General features: G+C 45.1%; 1 protein-coding gene across 2 annotated transcripts in view; it reads right to left on the bottom strand.

The window, feature by feature from the left end:
- adgrd1 (adhesion G protein-coupled receptor D1) overlaps positions 1–12,652 on the bottom strand; it is a 29,082-nt gene that overhangs the window by 6,714 nt on the left and 9,716 nt on the right. For both annotated transcript variants that reach the window (XM_070963541.1, XM_070963542.1), the window contains 4 exons: positions 11,957–12,098; positions 2,824–2,897; positions 2,110–2,233; positions 78–181 (listed from right to left, as the gene is read on the bottom strand). In XM_070963541.1, the coding sequence (XP_070819642.1) occupies positions 78–181; positions 2,110–2,233; positions 2,824–2,897; positions 11,957–12,098 (444 nt within the window). The remainder of the gene's footprint in view (positions 1–77; positions 182–2,109; positions 2,234–2,823; positions 2,898–11,956; positions 12,099–12,652) is intronic.

Below are 12,652 nucleotides of genomic sequence, written 5' to 3'. Positions count from 1 at the left end.
TAATGAGTCTGCCTAGTTAAAGGGTGATATGTTCTTGAAAATGTCCTGTCAGAGGTTTTTAATGCGGTGATACTCACGACAGAACAGCAAAGGTGACCAGCGTGATGGCAAGACAGAAGATGGATATGGAGCAGCCGACATAACCAATGGTTGACAGTGCCACCCTGTGGCCGGTAGTGAGCTGTGCACAGAGACGCATCACCATCAATGACGGACAAGACAACGTGTACAAACGTGATTTGACCCGCGTGGTGGATCAGCACACTGTGCCACATTCAGCCTCAGTCCTCAGGCAGGAACAACAACTCCAACAGCATCCTGTCACGAAGCTTTAACAACACGGTTTAAATCCTGCTGTGCGGCGATAAAAAAAAACTCTATCTGACAGGTGTTCACATATCATGCACATTTGTTTTTGTATTTTAACTGTTTCTGGTAAAACTTGCATGGAGCCACAGTGAAAGTGCAGCCAAATGACTGTTTGGAGTGACGGCCATCGCTGTGTCTCTCCATACGCACACGTCCATGCGTCCGGCCTCATGCATCCATGTTGTTTTGGAGTTCAGGCTATTTTCAGGGTTTGGGTTTGATTCTCCATTAACAGTCTTCACATGTGCCTTGTCATTATGAGGGCAGAGGAGTCTCAGCCCTCCAGAAAAGGGATACGTGGGATGTTCCCTCACAGCTGAGGGATGAGGCAGCCCACTAATTAGAGACTGGCTGAGGGAAAGTATAGCATCAAATAGACTTCTGCTCCTTAAATACAGCGCTGGCCCACTTCGTCCTCTCTTCTATAAAAAGAGGCCATTGTGGATGCTGACCGTACTCCAGTGGCTCATATTCTTGGATGACAAAGGGTTAGACTGTGGTGACAGTGTACACAGGTCTGAAGTGCTCTCGATGGAGATAATGTAAACGTTTGATGCTGTGCAGGACGAGCTGACAGCAGAGGGGAATGGTTCTCATCCAGATGTTTTAAAGGGACTTTAAGTTTGTGAATGATGGTCCAAAGAGCAGTTTTTTTGCTCTCTTCAGGGACTGTGGTCCTTGAGGAATGGACCACTGACCTATGCAGAGACCCAGAAGAACCACACTTAATCATGGTTGTCCAAAGTACTTCTGTATAAAACCACCAGTCAAACCGACACTGTGACTCTGAAGGCCTGCTTTCAGTTGACCTCGAGGGTGGAACAATAAACTGTCAAAAGGCTGCAGTGGGGGCTTCTGGTTGGTGGATTATTGTGTGGTAAACCACCGCTTCCTGTCCAATTATGTTCCTACAAATCTACTTACTTTGTGACAAAGACACAGAGGGAGGGATAAACCTTCCTCCGCAGCAGAGCTGGGCATTTTACGGCCCTTATGGGGCCCGCCGGTTACCTGCTTTGCTAGCTAAGCTGCAAAATCAACAAGGACTTTTTACTAAACTTTGCACATCCAGAGATTTAGCTGTCCAGACAAATTACGTCATATCCCACAAAATGGCTAGAAAAAGTAAACCGTTTTCTGATGGAGCGTTTATGAAGGAGTGTTTGTTGGACGAGGAGGGTTGAGGACATCAAGGGTGATGTAACTGATTAATGAACTTGATTTTACCTCGACTGTAACTGGTTATCGGTAGAGTTAGTTAGCTAACGCTATCGGTTACCTGTAGCGTTAACTAGTTAGCTAACTAGCCCGGTTGTTTCATTTGATTACTTGCTTGAGTTACTTCATTGTCAGGCTAAAGTGCAACTGACTCAGTTTCTCAATAGTTTTTCCAGACCGCCCGCAGCTTCACAGCGACTTGACGGTGACCGTATCCTCCCGTTAACCGGTGGCATTAGAGGCTAGTTAAAATCAGTTAGACTAGAAAACATTATTAATGTTAGCTATTAAAACCCAACAGTCACCCTCCTTTTATCTCTGTTTTAGTCTCCACCATCCAACATTGCTCCACTACGTTCACCAGCTAGTTGCTCACTTTGTCTGTCTGCCGTTTGGTGCTGAGCAGGAAGAGTACAGTCGGTTTACTAGAGCTTTTCACTGAAAACAGCTGCCTGCTGCAATTCGTCGTTAACCTAGAGACCATAAAAAAGAGGCGCTTTAAAGAGTAGCCGAATATCATACCTTTATGGGGACCACTTGCATAAGTATGGCAAAGTTGGTGAGATGGTTGCACAAACACACGGAGTACGTCATGTTTCCATCTGAGCGTACACAACCTTCGTTGGACCATATTCCCTCATGTGAACTGAAAAAGATGATAATCAGGTATTATTAGAGAGAAAATACACTTTAGAGGTACAGTAATATGACGGTGCGAATACACAGGAACATGGCCGGTTCTGCTGGCAGAGATCTCTCAACATGATCCCCTGTGGGAGGCACACAGAGAAACGTCTTTGCTGAGTGTACCAGGGCGATCTGACAGGGCAATCCCATAATTCACATTCTTCTTGAGCTTCAGGGCAAAGGGGAGTGCAGAGAGGAAGCCTTCGAATCCAACGAAAACACACTCCCTTTTAAGATGATTTATGCTTTCTAAATAACGTTTTGGCTCCATCCATCAGCTCACCATTTTGTTGTTTTTTTTACGGAGGGCTGTTGCTCAAGATGCACTAAACTGAAACAGCAACACATGCAGCGCTGGATGTTTTTGATTTGAATGAGAAAAGGGAAATACACCTTTTCCAAATCATTGGTCATTTCTCGTGATTTAAAACCTTGAAGGCTTGAGTCAAGAATATGCAAAGAGTCAACAATCAAGATAAAATCTCTTTGGCTCCACATCTGAATGAATAATTGAGACACGCTGCATCTGACTCATGAACACACACCCACCTGTAGTCCAAGAAGGCACAGTAGAGGAGGACTTTATTGCTCTGATTTAGGACTTGCTCTTGCTGTTCTTTAGTCTGAAAAAGAAATGTAAAATAAATTTCTTTGATCAAGAAGACGATGAGTATTTTAGACCTAAATTAGCAGCTTTCCTTCCTTAAACGGCTTTCTTTCCATCTGCATGCTTGACAGAAGCGTCACATTTTGATAAAATTTGGCCCGCTTGGCTTTGTTTTTGTATCTAAAGAGGAAAAATCTGCTTTATTCTTTTTGCTTTGGATACAAAATAAAAATGGTGCTTAAAAGGCCATAAAAGAAGACATGAACTAAAGAGGCGTGAGATCATACGAAAGGACAGATGAGAGACACATCGACACTCAGCAAAGGTGATTATTACTGAGAGAAAATCCCTTCTGTCTTCAAAAATCTTATTTGATTATAACTCACTTTTTCCGTGTCATTCCCTAATATGAGATTTGGAGTCCCCAGAGACAGTGAGCTAATGGCTACAGTGCAAGAATGCAGTAATTGGGGCTTGGCCCTGGTTTCAGGTCAAACCACTACCCTCCTCAATCTGTCATCTGAAGAAAACAACACTTCCATTGGCTGTTCGGGTGTACACCGAGAGACTGCACACCTCTTCTCGCTCGCCGAGACTCTCAGACTGAATAAGTGTATGATTAGATGGACTGTGTCTGCACTATTTCCTGCTGGAAAAAGTGAGAGCGAGAGCGAAACTGACAGTCAGGCTGTCTGTTTCCTGGCCCATAGGCTCAGTGATTCATATTACAAAGCATAGCACAATACGTTGACTTCATTGTGTAACTAAATCGCTGCTCTCATTCTGTCTGTTTCGCACATGCAGCTCTTTAGTCATCATGTATTGTGACCCTGGAGTGAATGCGATGGATAGATGTTCATGTGGCCCATTAGAGCAGGCAGCACGACGCGTCCAAGAACCATGAGAGCGCCGTAAATGCAGGCCGTCATCACAAGCCGGCCGCCAGCTTTGAGGAGCTGCAAGCAACCCTGTGGGTGAATTTACTGCTCCCCTGTGGGCTTTAATAACTCACATCGCTTGTTGGGTGTAAATGAAAGCAGATGGAAGGGAGACAAACTGTAACTGGCACACTGTAAGCCTCGCTTTACAGTGTCATATTTGCTCTCTGCGATGGCTGAACCTTTAATGTTCCCGTGCAATGAAGGAAGACTAATTACCCACATTAAGCACAAAGTATAAATCCTGGTTCATGGGAAACCATCCATCAGTATGAAGCCATAAGATGCATCAGATGTAAGCTAACATACACTGACTGATGGTATGAGGAGCGCTGTGTGCGCGCCATGCCTCCTTTGTAACGATATCTGAGGAGAGCTGCAGGAACCTGAAAGTCGCCAGTGAGCGTTGAAATGCGCTCAGAGATCTGACCAAGCTTCGAGTGCACGCCGTCGATCCCCCGGTGCCCCAGGGCCTCAGCCGCCAGCCAAGACTGGGGCTCCAAATCTTTATTAACAACAGAAGTCCAGCAAACAGTGCCCTGGAAATGTCTTTGAGCATCGTCAGGAGAGAAGAAGAGAGCGGAAGGTAGTGACGAAGCATGATGCAGAGTGACTGGAGAAGAGTCCGAGAGAGGCCGATAAATCACTGATAGTTTAAGTGTTTCTGGTGCTTCTGTGTTGCTACGTCCAACTTTGCGCAGCCGCCCAGCACAGCGCCACCTGCTGCTCACTCTCCACTGTAGTAAGAGTAAAAGTATTAGCAGGATTTTTATTATTTATTATACTAAAAGCATCAAAAAGGATTCATTCTGCAGAAAAATGCCCCCTGCAACTTACATATTACTATATATGACATTATTAATCCATTGGTTTCCAATGTAGGGGTCACTGTGTTTTTTAAGGGGTCACAAGCCAAAAGGCTCAGGAGCTTCTGGTTTCATGTTTAAACATGTTTAGTTTATTGTATTTTATGATTTTTCCAAAGGTAAAATCTAAACGTATTATCTATGTGAGTTACTATAGCTGTAAAATAAATGTTGCAGGCTAAAAAGTACATTAATTCCCTCTGAAATACACAAGTTAAGTATTTCCAAACTGTACTCAAATGTGACACTGGAGTACATGTACTCCCTTTGTGTACTCTCCACCACTGGCAGCTATCATCCATGGAGCGAGTCCCGGGTGTTATTAACAGCTGCAGGGGGATAAAAGAACTGTAGATCATGATGCAACGCTTCTGGAGGGAACAAGCTTCCCGCTGCCATGTCATCATAACACACCTGTAATGTGATAGTGTTTTACATGATAGATATTTAATAGCGTGCTCTGATGACGACACGCTCCTACCAGCCGCATCCTTTCGCCGTTTGACGACTGCATCGAGGGATGAAAATAAACACTCTGATGCATCACAAAAGCATATAAGTCGCAGACGACGCACAGAGCCCAGCAATTTATTTAAATGCGAGCTTCTCCGTCCTCTGCGGCGTCTCTCAGACCTTCCATGACTGGCAGGGCTGGAAGCCGGAGCCTCGCTGTGGTCGGGCTAGCTTCAGCGAATGCCGACAGCATGTGTCTCCGCAAATCCAAAGACATCGGGCAACCCTGGGCCAGTTTAAATCTTAGCTTTTGACAGCTGGTTCCCAAGCGAGGCGCTAATAAAGAAAAGATGGAGAAAGCACACCACCCATAATCCTTGTTTCAACAGTCAATTCCAAACAGACGGGCTAGTGCTGGTAGTAACACACACACACACACAACACACGCACACGCACACACACACACACACACACACACACACACACACACACACACACACACACACACACACACACACACACACACACAGTGTTTCCATCACTTTTGGGAACATTTAATGGACTTGCATTCATTTCCTGGAGACTTACCCTGAACCTTATCCTGAAATGTACTGATTTACATTATGGGAACCTGCATTTTGTCCCCATAAGGACGACGAGTCCCCACAATGTGACCGTGCAAACAGATTTATGTCCCCACAGTGCGAGCAACACACACACACACACACACTTCTGTCTGATTTATCCTCTATTGAAACCAAACTGATTAACTTGCAGCTTCGTTTTCACCACCAGCGTTTAGTTTCTTCGAACTTTCACATAAAATCTGAACATTTAAATTGTTTTTCCGGGTTAGCATCACTGCGCACAGCACAGGTCGAACACGCCGCAGCGAACCCAGTTCAACAGCTAACAAACTCAAACGGAGACATAAAAGCATCTCATTTCAGTTCCAGTGGAAAGTAAAACGAATCAAAACTGATCCGAGGTCTGATTGAAAGACTCTGAGACGTTCGGCATGAAAGCTCATTCGTGACCTTTTTGGAAACGGCAGCTTTTTGGAACATTTAACACTTTTTTCCAGAGCTCGGTTTTAACTCGAGAGCATGAGATGCAGCTGAGCGGAGCTTGAACAAATATGAAATATCACTTGTTAAAAAAAGTCCAGCACACACCCACACATTCCACCCAGCACTGGTACAACAATACGCAGCCGTGAGAGCGAAGGAGCACAGAGGCTAAATACAGGCTTCGCTCGGGCTAAATTTAAAAAGCAGCTAAAAAAAATTACACAACAGAGTGAGTAAAGAAGAAAGCCATCTTCTCCTTTTCCCTCAAACGTTCCAAATATTCGAGCGGGGACAGAGCCAGGGTGTAATTTGGACTGCGCTCTGTGCATTTGGTATAGATATCAGTTTTGAACAGTGCAGCTGCCAGCAGAGCCCAGAACAGCAATGAAAGCCATCAGTCACACTTTACACGACGACAAACTGGACTCAGAGCTGCCACCGTCTTCTGTTTCTGTGGAAGCGTACAGTAGGTGAAAGTGCTAAAATATGAGTCAACAGAAAGGCCAACTGACACGCAGCCAGGCTTCCACAATGGCTAAATTGTTCTGCGTAACAACAGAGAGGCCATACATGCGTCCTCAACGCTGCAGTGACTGCTGGTAAATTTAGGCAGGGAAGGAAACTCTTTATTGGAGTACGTCTGGAAAGGCACACCGAGCACGGCGTCACTTTACTCTTTTTACTACGGCTCAGACCTCAACCTGGCGTTTGAGAAATTACCCATCAGCCCACCTTAAGGTCGACGTATTAAAGCATCGCTCTGACACGGGCCGCGGCGCTGATGGAGTCCAGATCTCAGCGGTGTTATAACAGAGCTTTTCGCTCGGAGGTCAAACTCACGCTGATCCACAGTCAGCGTGCAGAGTAACCATGCAGCAAAACACAACTGGCCTGGAGTGAGCTCATGGCGTCGGGGGAAATGTAATAAGACATGCAGCTGTGGTCTCCGCTCAGCGTCTGAGGTAGACACACAAAACAACGGGATGTGTTGATAGGTTTTCAGGGTGTGAGGAAAACTGGGGACAATTAAACCACCAGAAATGACAGAGTTGTTTTTGATAGAGCGAGCGGCGGACGTTCACCGCGGCTGCAGCACGGCGAATACTGTTTTCCTTTAGAGCTAAACTCCATGATGCTCTCCATGCATAAATTCACCCGTTCACTTCCCTCAGGCGCTCACAGGAGGCCTCTGAATTATTCCTCTGGTTTCTGGCCTGTTTCTGTCGGAACGACATGTGGTTGTAACACCCGAGTGTTCAAATTTTGAGTCAAAAGGAAAAAAAAAGCTTTTTTGAAGAACTGAGCAGAAAACTGTGAAACTCAAAGTTCCCACGCTCTGTGTGACACTGAAACTACACATGAATGTGCCTTTAAGTCTCAGGTGTGTTTTGTTAATGTCTTTACTGTCAGAATCAGACATAATCTTAATTCTTTTTTAAGACTAACTCGTACTTCCTGTTTTAAATCTGCACTCAGAGGTTCACAAAACAGAGTTTCTGCAGCTTTAACAAGTTAATTCAAGACCTTTTAATACCACATAGTATGTAATTTAACCATAGTGATGATGAAAAACCAGAATGAATGATAAATAAGCCCTGTAATTATTCATTATCATTAGAGCTGAAACTAATCATCTTCTCATTATTAGCTAATCGAAGCGAAAATTAGTATTTTCAGCAACTTTTTGGTCTAAAACATTAAAATCTAGTAGAAAATCACATTTTCCTGAGGCCTATCGTGTTTGTTTGACTAACAGACCAAAACCAAATGATTTTTGATTTCCTGTCAGAGAAAATTCAGAGAAGCAGAAAACTTCGCTTTGAGGCATTCAGCTTGAAAAACGACGACAACAATTAATCACTCATTAAAACAGTTGCAGCTTCATTTTCTGTTGAGTAATCAATTAACTTATCATTCACACATATTTATTTTAGTATTTTCCACCAGTTTAAAACAATAATTCCTAATGATACAGCTAATCAAAGCAACTCGCCCTGAGCCCGGATAAGCAGCAGAAGGATTAAATGAGCGAAAACATTAAATTTGAACACCTTCAAAGAAAAATTCAGTGCTTTTTAAGACTTTCTGTCTTTGCGTGACCTTCACGTTGATGTAACTGTCACAAATTTGATTTAAACGCTCACAAGCTTAAGTTTTGTCACAGTTTTACAGCAACAACCACATGCTTTTTAACTCATTCTGAACGATGTTTTAGGCTCTGCAGCCACAGAAACACCGATCAGGCTCAGCAGGAGGACCTTTTCCGCTCCGCTCAGCTCACAGTGAGGAGGTGGTGGTCGAGGTTGGAGGGGCGATAGAAAGGGAGTGCTGAATGGGAGGAGCTGTAAAGAGAGAGGCTAAATCTTTTGGCTGGAGAGGAATAGCAATAGCCAGACCTCCATCTGTGATTGATCAGCGCGCTGGCTCGCGCAGGGTTTGTATGTGTGTTGGTGGATGGATGGGTGTGGGTGTTTGAGAGAGACGGAGGAGAGATTTTGCCCACAAGCTTTAAGCTGGGCGTGTGCTGGGAGTTATAAAAAGCCTGGCAATAAAGAGTGATTATTATTGTGGCAGAGAGGACTGATAGCAGCGCGGCTTACATGATTAAACCATTAAGAGCGTGGCTATCACAAAGTGTTGAGTAACCTTTGCGTGTTTATTGTCAGAGCTGCTGAACATTTTCTCCATTATTTTCTGCACGTATAGGAAGCTCCAACCAGTCTAGACATCTCTGTAAACACAAACCGCCCAGTTTATCCTTTCTGCCCCTGACCTTTGTGCTCACTTCCCACCAAACTCTCCGTCATGTTCTTCAGACGCTGGATGAAGCTGAACGGAAAACTTAGTCACAACCGTTTTTTGTTCAGTCGCATTTTAAAATCTTTAGCCAAAAGAAAAAATCATTCAGTGCGGGTAGAAAGGAAGTCATTTCAGCAAAGGTTTGACATTTTGGGAAACATTCTGAATCACTGTCAGACGGAGAGTTCGATGAGATGATTGATACCGATCTGTCGAGGCTGCAGCTAGCAGCCTGGAAACAGCTAGCCAAGATATAGTCCTGTAAAGGTGAACTGACACAAAGGTGTTAATTAGTGAGCTTTAGAGGTGCTGGTGGGGGTTTGCTTTGGACAGAGGCAGGCTAGCAGTTTACCCCTGTTTCCAGTCTTTAAGCTAAGCTAAGCTAACAAGCTGTAACCTTATATATAACATGGACATAAAGGCGGTATGGACCTTCTCATCTAACTCTGCAGCAGAAAGCAGATAAGAAAAAGTCAAACTTGTCCTTTAAGCTGAGCGATCTGAGGGACGGGTGGAGGCCGCCGGCGCTCTCTCAGCGCTGCCACTCTGTTCCACCCCTCGCCTTTGCTCTTCTTACGAAGCCGCCAAACTAACACGCTGCTTTATAAGCCCGTAAAGTCAGGCCCTCTTGTCAAAGTCTGCTTTTTAAATCCTCTCAGTTTTGACCCTATAAATCGACTCTGCTCATGAAATCAATCTTTCCATTCATTCACTTCATACCATCAGTGTGATGCTTTGACAGAAGAAGAGGACAGGGAGGAGGTGTCGGCCTTTTTATGTATGTATTAATGTTTAACTGTGGACCCCGGTGCCTCCCACCCGCCCTTCTCTGCCCCTCCTCTGCGTTACGGCTCTCAAACTGAACCGGAGTGGGACAGCTGTGATAAATCACCGATGGAGCCAGAGTCCAATCAACGCCGCAGACGAATGGCGTGAGAAAGCATGTGGGCCTCCAGCAGCCTTGATAACACCTTGTCTGGATATCAGACCTGCTCCGCTGTGCCACCTCCGGTCTGACTGAGTCAGCTGGGAATGGCGTGACCTCACCAGGCTGCTTCTGAGGGCGTCGCTCAAGACTGCAAGGTCACCACGACACCGACCGCACGGCGTTGACCTTCAGCAAGCGGTGCCTGCGTTACACAAGGTTCTTCACAGGCTGGTGACTCCATCAATCCAGCGTACAATAGATTCTATCATGGCAGGTGTCAGATAGCGAAAACGGATGCGATCTGGGTCTGAGCCAGGACAGTAGGTGACTGTTTGCACAGTGCGAGACGGCACACAGGACGAGCTGTAACCACGACAGCATGAAAAAACGGATGAGGAAGCTGACGCGCTCGGCGCCCCCCCACCCGCTTTTAATGAAGTCACCGGGTGCTCGTCTGCTTTCTGAGGATAAGCAGAGAGGACAGCTGCAAATCACCGACTCCTGGCAGTGAGCCGGTGCCATGAGAGGACATGTTTGAGGTTTAACTTGCGCAGACAGTAAAGAGCAACATAAACAATGACGGGAAAGGTCTGCCACATACTGCGCCAGCCGCCCTCCCTGCCTCCGAGCGAGGGAGGTGATAAGTATCCAGCAGCTGCCAGACGCATTAAAACTCCAAAAATAGTCACTTTTTGACGAAATCCAACAGGTCTGTGCAGCAAACCAGTTATAGCAAAACAAGCCTTTTTCTGGACGCCATCACAGCCAAAAGCGCCGCGTGCCAAATTACCATGCAGCTCCTAAATATAAATCATCGTCCGAGCTTTGCGGCCTAAGCTGAGCTGAAAAGCGCTGGCGCTGTGTGCTCCAATCAGTTTAAAAGCTTATTTGTAACGGGGTAAAGGGAAAGAATGCAGGAAACCTGATTTATCCTGAAATCAGAGGTGAAGGCAATCAAACTAAAATAGAAACACCTCGAGTCAGCCGACAGCAGAGCTGCTGAGCATCTCCAGCACCTCCAGAACAAAGCAGATCATAAAGCCTCTCCCATGGTGTCCGCCGAAACAAACACAGCCATCACTGTCGCAGGAACCAGGCCAGATAATTGCAGCATAAACATTTATTCCACCAGGGAAAATGGAGGCAAACAAAGAAATATTACCATGGTTTCATGAAGCTGCGTGGGCTTCCTTCGTGCTCGTATGAGCGAGGACAGAAAACGTGTTTACTTCAACAGAAAGTCAATAATTCTTGTCGGACTTGTAAATTAAACAGAACTGCATTGTTGTGGGTTTAGTCAGCTGCTTTTGTTAACTGCCTCATTAATGCTAGTGCACGATAGCCTAATAAGCTATTAACACAGTTTATTTAGATGAAAGGAACGCCCTCGCGGTGCTGTCAATGTGCAAAAGATGAACAAAAAACAAACATGGCTGTGAAGCACGCTGCCACATTTCTGACTTTACAGGGAAACAAGCTAATGCGATACACATTTTTAAGTTAATTTTCATGATGAGTTTCAACTGCATTTCCCATGGAAAACTGGCACAGCCCCTGCCATAAAGCAGCGCAGAAAAAAATATGTTGTTCATAAAAGAAAGTTATTGTTCCTTTCAAAGCGCCCTAAGCCTGCAGTTCAAATGTCCATAATCAGTTTGCTTTCTGGAAGCCACATGCTCCGCGAGGAAAAATTCAGGCAGGCTAATGAAAACCAAAACAGGCTTCGCTCTCCGTGCTGGTGAGTGCCCAGCTGCACAGGCCTCGGCCGGTGATAGACACTCATCTTCTTACATAAGAGAAGGCCAGAAATAGAGCTGATGGGTTTCATATGGGGGGATCCGGCTACTGAAGCCACAGGCAAACCATGACCCTCTTTCCTCCGATAAGGTGGGTGTCCCACACCCAACATCTGTGCCCGCCAGCCAGGAAAGCACTCCAATCTCCCAGTACGACTGACTCATACGCAGAGTAAATGAGTCAGACGAGGAGGGAAAGTGGGACATTGTTTGGGTGATTCTTACCAGGACGTGGGTGAGGACGATCTTGATGAGCGGCGCTCCGGAGAGGTTGACCGACAGGGCCGGGGACGGCTCCACCTTCAGAGAGATGAGACAGCTCGCTACCTGGATCTTATGATCCTTGAAATCAACTGCTTCATTAATCCTAAGAGACAGAACGAGGGAAGAAAAGCAGAAAATGTAAGAAAAGGAGGGTAACATGCACTGCATAAACAGGAAAAAAAGCAATAAAATGGGACAAATATTACTTAAAATAAGCAAAATTATCTGCCAAGAGAACAGGAAAATTTGACTTACGAGGATTCTTAAAACAAGTAAAAATATCTCAATGTCTCAAAGAACCCACAGTTTTCTAAAAACAAGGACTGGATACCAAGAAACTCTGACTTCCACAAAGCAGTTTTGTTCTCGTCAGCGTCGATCAAACAGCTTCAGAATTCTGGGAATTCTAGTTTCAAGCATTCAATTACTCAGCAAAGCTTCTGAAGATAATTAGCTTAAAACAAGTGAAATGAATCATGTCAGACGAAAAAACAAGCGCATATCGCCTTGATTTAAGATGTTCCTCAGATTCAGTTTTTTGCAGCGTGACAAGAAGAAACAGGGCCAGAAATACGAGTTACAAAAGAAAAGAGGTTAAAACACATACAGATAAATCAGAAAAAAAAAGCATGTGGCTGTCACATCAACACGCGAGCG

Source organism: Chaetodon trifascialis, chromosome 6, assembly GCF_039877785.1.
Source record: "Chaetodon trifascialis isolate fChaTrf1 chromosome 6, fChaTrf1.hap1, whole genome shotgun sequence".
NCBI lineage: Eukaryota > Metazoa > Chordata > Actinopteri > Chaetodontiformes > Chaetodontidae > Chaetodon > Chaetodon trifascialis.
This window is presented reverse-complemented; position numbering and strand designations above follow the sequence as displayed.